This window comes from Oreochromis aureus, linkage group 16 (genome assembly GCF_013358895.1).
Source record: "Oreochromis aureus strain Israel breed Guangdong linkage group 16, ZZ_aureus, whole genome shotgun sequence".
Lineage (NCBI taxonomy): Eukaryota > Metazoa > Chordata > Actinopteri > Cichliformes > Cichlidae > Oreochromis > Oreochromis aureus.
In genome coordinates this window covers 12,867,598-12,878,184 of record NC_052957.1, presented here as the reverse complement: position 1 = coordinate 12,878,184, position 10,587 = coordinate 12,867,598, and the positions used below count along the sequence as shown (strand labels likewise).

The 10,587-nt window shown below is 37.0% G+C and overlaps 1 protein-coding gene across 1 annotated transcript in view; it reads right to left on the bottom strand.

Moving 5' to 3' along the window:
• Positions 1–7,724: 7,724 nt before the first annotated feature.
• Positions 7,725–10,587, bottom strand: part of cps1 (carbamoyl-phosphate synthase 1, mitochondrial) — a 61,563-nt gene continuing 58,700 nt past the window's right edge. Inside the window, exons 38-39 of the mRNA XM_039600505.1 lie at positions 9,152–9,281; positions 7,725–9,049 (exon numbers count right to left, since the gene is read on the bottom strand). Of these exons, the coding sequence (XP_039456439.1) occupies positions 8,936–9,049; positions 9,152–9,281 (244 nt within the window). The 3' untranslated portion in view covers positions 7,725–8,935. The remainder of the gene's footprint in view (positions 9,050–9,151; positions 9,282–10,587) is intronic.

The window sequence follows — 10,587 nt, the reverse complement described above, 5'->3', positions numbered from 1 at the left end:
TAGCTAAGCCGGTATTTAAGTTCCCTCGGTCATTTCAGGTGGTTTGTCTTATAGTTGTTTTTTGGTTTTGTTAGTTGTTATTTTGAGTTCAGTTTATTGAGTTGACTTCTTTTGGGCATCTGCCTGTTTCAGTTTTGGCTTTGTTAATTATTTTTCATTTTTGGGGGTCAATAAAACCCCATTTTTGAATTCCTCTATGCCTTACTGCTTGGTCCCTGACATCCGCTAACAGTGGCAAAAACAGCAATGCAACAGAAAAGTTCAGGATATCCTCAGCAACTCACCTCAGTATCGCTGTGAACAGAAAAAAAGATGAGCTTCACTGATTCATCGTATCTGACTCCTTTCACAAAGTTTTATTGCCTCCAGAGTAAGTACATATTAGCGTCACCTAACAGCCTACACTCACTACAGATGAACAGCGACCAGAGTTGTTTGTCCTATAGTGGGGAGGGGTTAAAAAAACAAAACAGAATTCAGTTCATCGCAGTCTGCGAACTACTGACATCTAGTGGTGAGATTTTACACAGTGTACCTTAAATGACACCAGATGTAATATTGACTAAAAAATACCTCCACCCTAAGGACACATAGGAAAGGCCAAATTTTTTTAAAAAGGAGGGTGTGTACATTTACACTCTTAGTGCAGGAAAAGTAATCTACACAATGTTTTGTGCTCCTCTTCTACAAACGCTATAGGTCACCTGTTGCACACACAATTCAGGTTTATTTGGTAGAAGAGTGTGCTGCAGAACTACCTTCCTCTGGATAGATGTTGTGCTTCTCCTGAGCTTTCAGATCCAGGGAACTACCGTCTAACATTCATACAGTCCCCAGCTATTGCTAAAGGAAGAGTTCTGCCTTGTTTCAAAAACATTAAATCTCCTTCAGATGCTTCATGTATCTAAAATGTCATATGGTTTCCAAAGGGAATCCAATGCATAAAACCTCCACTTATGCATTACTCACTTATCAGGTCTGGTAATTCTTGAAAAAATTAAGTGGTTTAGTCTTTGTAAAGTCATACATTGTTAATAGATTACCCACAGAACTTTGTGCAACTGCAACCTCATGCTAATTTGCTCTGCTTAATATATCTGGCCCTAAGACACCTAATCACTCCTAAAATCACATTTCCATTCACTTGTTTTGGATGAAGGTTCCTCCATAGTCTGTACTACTGTAACAGCTTAATGTACAAGTAAACCCATGCTCGAGTGCAGAATAGTTAGAGGCTTGGAAAGATAATCCTATGATACTTTGAGTAGAGCTTCCCTGGGAGCATGTTATAGAGGTTGGCTGTGAGTTTTAGCAGACTACACAGGTTTCCTAGAGTTGCACAGTTGCATGTACATTTGGGGGTGTGTGAGTTGAACAGCACACCTCGTCTTTGACATTCCAGACAAAGCCTCAGTTACAACCTTCACAGACTGTGCAGGGAAATCTCCTCTCTACCACTAGAATACCAACACCACTCCACACCGACATTTAATTGCCACCCCCTTTCACTAAACAAGGGGTGTGATTGAGCTTAGAGGAAGTTCTGTAATACTGATTGCAAAACATACTCGTTAAAGAACTCAAAGTCCTCCCTTGAAACCTGCAAGGTAGAAAAAAAATTAACAAAAGGGAGTTTGCCATCACTGCCATTTCTCTTGCAAAGTGTTTCTAATTGTGTGTTGCAAGTAATCTAAACGTGGGCTCATCAGGGAAGCTTACAAATACAGGGATCTGATGTGATTCAGGGCTGCTTGCAATACATGTGCATGTCAAAACAATGAAGAAGAATGTACAATTTACAACAGACACCTTCTGCTAATCAAGATTTAAGAGATAGTCACACTGAACTGACTCAAAACACCTTAGTTGTATGAAATCAGTTGACAGTATTACACTACTTAGTTGCACCGATTCATTCTTATTAGACAGATTAACAGAGAAGAAATTAGTGAAAGAAGTGAAAGAAATCTGGAAGAGATGTGGTTAAAATATATATATTTCTTTGCTCCATTTGTGATAGAGGAGTGTAAATGGCTTATAGGTATGGCAAATTGTGCTTATTTGCTGTGACTTGCCATTGCTAAGATAACATTGCTTCACTTATTATCCTGGGTTTTTCTGTATTCAAAACATCAAAACAACTGAGCACGTTAAAGTAAACAGACAATCAACTGTTACTTTTTTTTCTTGCAGGTTCAAATCCTGTTTGTTTCTTTGTCCATACTTACTTCTATTTCTTTGTTCTGAGGCTCCACGCAGGTCAAGAGTTTATGAAGTGACCTGTCCAGCTTTTCTTGACTTTCATGGTGCTGATGATTTCATGTTCGACATCACTGGGCTAAACCAAGCAGAGGGGTTTTTTTTCCGGAAATGTCTTCTCTTCTTTGTTTTTATGGATTTTGAAATAATTTTATGAAAGTGTTTTATAAGGAGCCTTTTAACTATATAAAAGAACTAGTGATGCATTGGTAAGTTTTACTGGCTTGAGCCAATAATTGGGTGTGAATTGGGTGAACTGGGTGTGAATTGACAGCCCTATATATAGTCAGTCAGAAGTTGCTTCAGGTAAAGAACCACTGGTAGCCAGGACAGGCTCCAGTCCACCCAATCACCCTGAATTTGTAAAGTGGAAGAACGTGGATGGATGCATTATTGTAAGCAGGATTTCTGGGTTGTAGCTGGTTAAAAGTGAAACTAAGATTAACTGCTGTATATGGTGATTAACACCTTAATCTTAACAGAGAAAACTTTGACTTTGTCCTAGTAACGTCCATCCATTATTGGAGGCATGGTAAGCAATTTAAACTCTCACGAGATGAACAGAGGCTGTCAAACAATAGGTGACTATGCTGTAGCAGTGTGGAAACACATTATGACAATCGTGTACTTACAGATGGCAACTCGAACTGTTTGATGGCCTGGGAAACAATTAAGCTGCACAATCACAATTGAATTTAAAAGCTACTACAGCTAATGGGGTGGTGTCTTGCTGACAGAATGGTATTTAACACTCATCAAAACAGGGCAGTTGAAGAGTTTAGGCTCAGTAAAGCATTAAGAAGACTTTCTGGGCTGATTTTACATCATTATTTGTATTATACGATTGAAAGTTTGTATATTTGTGTTAGAGAAAGATAGAGGAGGTGAGGGTGGAGAGCCTATGTGTATTTTAATACATAAAAGTAGTCAGCATTTGCTAAATAGTGTGTTAAAACTACAAAATTTAATGCAAGAGAAATCTAAAGAAGAAAAATGTCGTCTTCTTTTTTTTTTAACTATTGCTGTGATTTATCTAATCAGAACAACTGAGTGGTCCCTTGCAAATCTTTTGTGCACACTTGGCATGCATGGCTCTGTCTCCAACTACTATATGACTTATCCCACTGTGATGCACTGTCTTCTAAGCCCTGCTTGCTCCTCACCTCCATAAATTATTCATTTAGCACAGCATGAAAAACGCATGTCAATTAGCCAGGTTTATTTTTTTTCCTCCAATGAAAAACAGCGGGTTTCTCTTCATGCCAGCCAGAAGAATTATGTAGTGAAACAGTGCATTATTTATCATTTTTGGACATGACTGCTCAGGCTACATACCCTCATTCTTCTTTAAAAGAAAGGAACAAAGTCTGACAATGCCAGTTATTCTGTTTGATTTGAACAGACATATAGATATATGTCTGCAGACAGATACAGTAGATGGATAGATAGATGGATTTTTTTTAAGTTGGAGTAGTTTTTAATTTTGCCTGTTGTATTATTGCTGTGATTGATTGAAATCAACGCTGGCTGACGAACGCTATGACTGAAGATCTTTGATGAACTGCCTCACTTCTTCCTTGTCTGCCTAAGCATGTGGTAAAACTGAGAATACATCACAGGATCCTTTTAGTCAATGTAGAAATGTGTATATAGTACCAAAAATCTATATGGAGGAGTACACCCAAAATACTTGTCAGTTCATCCCCATCTTAGCTAAAACTATATCTGTACATAGTGAGATATTTAAATAAGCCATAGAGCCCTATGCACAACTGCTAAACAGTAATATTTAGTTGCCAAAATCTAAAAATGTTTTAATTTCAATATGTTCATGTATGTTTATATAATTTGCATTTTTATGCTTTGATTCAGGGTATAATTACTCAAAGATCCAATAAAATACAATCCTATTTCATCTTTAATTAACTCAGCGATTAATATCAGCTGCGATTTTACCTGCAGGTCAACTTACTATTCAAATTACACATAGCAGAATTTCCCCAAAATATTAAACCTTTCATTGGAAACAGATATAAATGATTAAAGAATTTAAAAACAATATTCAAGCATTGGAACAATGGCATGCTCAATAGTGTGATCCAGCAAACTTTCATGGGTTTAAATTTAAATTAAAACTCATTATTTATAATACTTAAATACTAAATTAGCTATGTAAAATATGCCGAGTTTAATATGTCTTTATGTGGTATGTCTAACACCATTCCCAGGTAATTAGAAAGAAAAATAAGAAAGAAGTTTCAAAATCTGGCTGGAAAATATTTTCTCTCAGTTTGTAAAGTGGAAAAATACAACCTTCATGACACTTAAATCTAAATTTTAACCTTCCAAAGAACATTTTTGTTCATGGTCTTCAGTTGCAGTCTTTTCTTTCATTTTGTGCACTCATGGAAGCACTTGGCCACATATAGAAACTAACACCTTGATACGCTCGTGGATGATTCAGAGCCAGCAGACCCAACACAAAACATCCATGTTTCAAATAACAGTGTGAGGTTAAATTTAACAACACTATATTTTAATCAAAGCAGGATTTGGCGAAATACTCCTGAAGACACAGGGGTCTGTGTGGAAGTTATTGTCAGCAATGAGCACCACGTGCAGTCCTGTTGCTTGGATACTGTACCTGCAGTGATTCATGACTATGATGGCTCTGGGCTGCTAAGGTAGTATTAGCTCAGCTGAATCAGAATTGAGATTTTGCTTATAAAGACCGAGGTATTTTTTTATGTGAGACCCAAGTGTTGTTGGGGTTTTTTTGTTGCTGTTTTTACCCCTGAGAGTCAAAAACATATTCTCCCCATTTCACCTTTTCTCTCCCACACCAAAGCAAATAAAAGTAAAACTATAGCCCTGACATTGCACTAAACCAAATGTTCAGCATAGGGTGACACTATAAAGCATATGTTAAACCCCAGATGTGCTTCTCCATCAGCAGTAAAAAAAAACAAAAACAAATAAACACAGGCTTCTTTTTTTTTTTTAAATGGACAAATTTGGTTGTGCATTTTTCCCATACTCTTTCCACTGACTGCCAGCTATGGGACATTTTACAACCACACTATAAACAAACACAATATGCCCCAGGCTGCATTTATGAATACAATTCTTAAAGTGTTTGCTTATTTGTGGATATTACAGTGCTGTAGGCAGATGAACAGAATGGTACTTAAAGAAAAATGGTGAGGTATTTTAGTCACCTGTAGAAGCAGAGGCACAGGAGAAAAAAACGGTGTGGGTCAAACTGCAGGAGGAAGAATATGTAGCAGATCAATATTAGCACTCTTTAGAGAGTTTAGTCTAGAGACGAAATCTGTAGCAGTTAAGCTATAGGGGTACCAAATAAAAAATAACTGCATCGTCCAAGTGTGTAGGCCCTATAATAGCATTATTGTGTGAGTCTTTTGGACTTGCTGTGCAGTTTCCCTCTGTGTTCAGCTGTGCTCTTGTGTGGAAGAAAACCTGGAGGGTCTCAGTAGGTGGTAAATGCAGGTGTGGCAGCTACTCATACATTTACAAATACATTAGTCTATATTTGCAATATTTTCTCTCCTGTGAAAGTGGAGGAAAAAAGTTTGAAGGTGTTTATTATAATTGTTACACCTTGTGGCCCTTAAGGAGAACACACACACACACATTACAAATGCAGTTCTCATCCACCTTCATGTACCCGTCAGTGATTTTTCCCCACCAGTCTCAAGGGGTAATAATGAGCACATTATGGCTTGGCACTGCACAATGAACAACACGGCACAAGAAAACCTATTTAGGAAAGTTGACACTAAAGAAAGATTTATACTTTTTTAAATTGCGTTTTATTTTTACAAGAGAAAAGACCATCGTAAAGCTCCTTCCCTGAGCTTTTCTGCAGAGATGATGAACTGCACTAAACCTTTTGTTATTCCTTATTTCACTGAAATAGTTACACTCTGACTCACAGCTGTGATCAAAAGTTTGCATGCACTCATCATGGCATGAATGCCATGATAATTTGGGGTTTTTTAAATAATTTATTTATTATTTATCACTTATTATTTATAACTATTCTTATTCCAGGGTGCAATGACTTTTTCAGCATACATCTTTAATGACAAGAACTGCATTTTCTTCTCATTTAAAATTGCACATTGAGTCAAAATTACACATAAAAGGTTCAATTATATGCATACACCCCCACTAATATTTGGTTAAATGTTTAACAACTTCCATCTTGACCAAATGTTTTGGTAGCCATCATCAAGTTTTTGGCATAAGTCCTGTTGGAACACCCAATTATGTCCAAGTTTCAACCATCTAGCTGGTGACATGAGGTGAAGTTGAAGAATTTGGAGGTACTACTCCTTTTTGATTATCCCATCCACTTTGTCCAATATTATCAGTCAACAGGTGGCAAAACAAGGTAGAGCATAATGAATCCATGGCTATGCTGTACAGTGTTTTTAGGTTTGAAAGTCTCACCTTTATTCCTTCAAACATACTTTGTGTCATTGTGGCCAAATACCTCAATCTTTGTCTTATCTGACAATAAAACGTTTCTTTTCAGAAGACATTTAGCTTGTCTGTGTGGACAGCTGTAAATTTCAGTTGAGCTTGTGCATTTATTTTGGAGCAGGGGCGTCTTTCTTGATTGCTATGGATTGAGAGGATGCCAATGTATTGTAAAACTCATTTTATTGTGGTCATCCTTACTAACCAATTTCTTCTCATCTGAGGGTGACAGTTACGGTGGTGTTTGAACTAATGATCTTGGAATCTGCATTTGTTGAAAGATAACTCCAAAACACCTTCCAAACTTGTGTAAATGTACGATTCTTCTTAGATCTTCAGAGTTCCTTGGATTTTCCCATTGTTGAGTATTAATCTTATGAGTGCTGTTAAACAAATCCTACCACTTGTAGTCATTCATAATAACAAAAAAGATGTTAATAGGCCTTCGTTTTGTCAATTTAAAGACACTGCAGAATCTTCAGCATCACTTTTTAAAAAATATATATTTCTTAGCCTTTTACTGGCTTTATTAGACAGATGCAGTGAAGACTGACAGGAAAGCGGAGGGAAAGAGAGAGGGGGAGAAATGCAGCAAAGGGCCACGGGTCACACTGGAACCCGGGCCGGCCGCTCTCAGCCATGCGGCACATAGTCGCCAGCTCATCCAGCTGATCTAAACCAGCGCACTTCAGTATCACTTTTAACCTTATGTATACATGTCTAATTTTGAGCCTGTGTGGATTAAAGAAAATAGAAAATAAATCCAAACTTGTACATCAAATTCTGACATAAAAAATCATTTTAATTGATATTAATTGTCTATGTAAGAACTGTATTAACACATATAATATTATTAAACAAATTGAACATGCAGTGTACAGTGCCACAGATAGTAAGCCTTGTTATAAAGTTGGGATTTTTGCTTTTACTTCATACACCTGGGCAGTAAACATGATGATCTGATCACAAGCTGACAACTGGCCTTAGAATTAACTGTTGCCATTGTTACTCTTTGTCAATTCGACATTCTAGTGCCAAATTAATTTTTGTGTGCGTCTGTATGCGATGGGGCTCTTAAAAGCATCTACACTGATGTTAGGGTGACAGTCATTTTAATGCCTGACCATCACAACCGCTTTGAAAAACACCAACACAAAGAGCATCCATTATGCGAAATAGGTCTTTATTGTGTTTCACTGATTGTTAAAACAACTATTACCAAAAGCAAAAGCAAGTAACAAAATATGAGACTATTATTTCAACACAACGTCTGGTTGAATGCGTTTTCACTTTGATGCATTAAAATGCACAGCAGGTTCACATGCAGACTGAATTTGAAACATATGGTATATACAGAGATCAATCCAAATATATAAACAGAGAGGTTGCCATCATCTTCAAACTTCAACGTTTGTGTTCCAGACCGATGCCCTTGAAAATAACAGTGCTTTCTTACCAAAAAGGGGGAAAGTCTATTATTTCAGTTTGTTTATCTACACTTGTGTTGAAAGTTATGGATATAGTACATGCTTTACATACAGTACATTTTTAACACCATCCAAACTACAAGAAAATACCTCAACAAGAGCAAATTAGTAAAGTCTTTTGGCCAAGCCAGTAGCATTAAAATTGACTGAGGGGAGCTGAGAAATTGAAAATTTTCATTTCATTACATCCAGCGAGAGCCATAAATGAAACAACAAAAGAAAATAAACTCTCCTTAGGGATTTACATAATTGAAAATCCAGTGTAATTACCTTCTCTGGTACCCCTTTATAAGTCACCCTTTAGAATTGGTTTTGCGCTCCAACGAAAGGGCTTTAATTATTAGTAATTAGTTCTATAATGCTTTTTAGCTTGCTAGCTATTAATATTAACAGTTTTTGGATTGCCAGGTTATGAAGAAACTAGATGGCTGATGTTTATCCTAATCCAGTACGACACTCATCTCTTTCCCTGTTCGGAACATTTATTCTAATGACCCGTTTGACCTTTTGGGAAAGGCAGAGTTTAATTATTGTAAAAGCCCTGACTTTAGGAGAATTCTGGTTTATTTAAAATGGGCTTATTTCCCCATTAATGTGGAAAGCTTGGTTCCAAGTGTTATAAGAAAATAGTACAAAATATTGCTCTCACTTAATATTGCTGTTTTGCAACTGGGGAGGAAATTCTAACCCTGCTGGCTAGACCCTCTTTGTTGGCTTTCTTTCTGCCGGTAGTGGAATAGACTTGTAGTGTCCAGCTGAGCTGCATAGTGGATAGCCTCAGCAAATAGCTTTACCACCTAACACAGAGAGAAAAATAATGAAACAGAAGTCCATCAGTTGTGACAGTGAGTCAGATTGTAAATAAAACCACCAGTTTTGGTTGGCAGCATAGTACTGACCTGAAAATTGGTAATGAGTGGAACTCCGTGGTCAATGGCCATTCTACGGATGAGGAAGTTATCCTTCACGTGGCGAGTATTGTTATTGGGCAAGTTGACCACCAGGTCAATATGACCCTCACTGATCAGTCTATAAAAAAACATGCAAAAAAAATTAAAAGAAATCATTCAATTTAAACCCAAAGCACAGTGTAAACTTTGACTCAAACAAAATGTGGTGGGGTGGATGTGGCTCAGGTGGTAGAGCAGACTCGACTATCTGTAGGGTTGAAGGTTTCATCCCTGAAACTTATGTGCCAAATGCAGCAAATGTTTCTGATGACTGCCATGTGTGCAGCTCCACCCACAACTGATGTGTGTGAGAGTGAGTGTGTCAATCTGTCAATGAGTTAACTCCTTTGTATTAACTCTTAAGATATTAATGTTAAGATTATGAGGTGCTATATATAAGAATATTATGAAAAAAAATATTTTCATAATTTAATTCAGAAAAGATTTTTTAACCTATTTTTATTCATGTAAAATGAAATATTTCCTTCATTTTGTGTTTTAACTTTGATTATGGATTATAGAGCACTAAAATCAATAATTAATCTCAGATTATTAGAATATTTAATTTTAAATTTGATTAAATTACTATTCAAACATTGTAAATATCATTTCTCAGTCTAGTTCAGTCTTGCACATGGAAACACAGTCACTGGGAAGACAAATGAAACCTTCCACAAGGAGGATTAAGCCACAGAAAGTCCACAGATTGGAGAGTTCACTGGAACAGGAAAGTGTTGTTGGGAAGGTTCACAAGCAACCAGTGACCAGTTGATTCAAGAACTTGGGTTTCACAACCGGTATCAGTGTATCACAAGCCACCATGAACAGATGTTTTCAGGAAAGGAGCTACAACCGTCACATTAATTAAGCCACTCCTGAATCAGAGATCCAAGTAGCTTCTTACTTGGGGTAAAGAGAAAAACAACTGGAGTGTTGCTCACTGGTCCAAGTAAATTCTGATTTGATTTGGAAATCAAGGACCTAGAGTGTGGGGGAAGAGTACAAGAAACAAGAGCTGAAGATGATTCAAAACTATAATTATATTTTTATAGTATAAAACTCAATGCAGTCATCTGCCAGGAAGTTGTAGAGCTTCCAGCTGCTGACGAGCATTATGGAAATACCCATTTTGTTTTCTAGCAGCCCTTAGTACCTGCCCATAGTGACAAAACTTCTACCAAATGGTTTGTTATTACTGTGCTTGATTGGCAGCCAACTTGCCTGACCAGAACCGCATAGCTTTAGGTCATATACCCCACATATTCTCTACAGTGGAAACAGATTCCTGAAAATCAGATTGGACAAGATGACTTGACTTTACATTCTAAGCAAAAAAGACACACATATAAAGGAATCAGTGAAGGATGAAGACAATTATGCAAAGA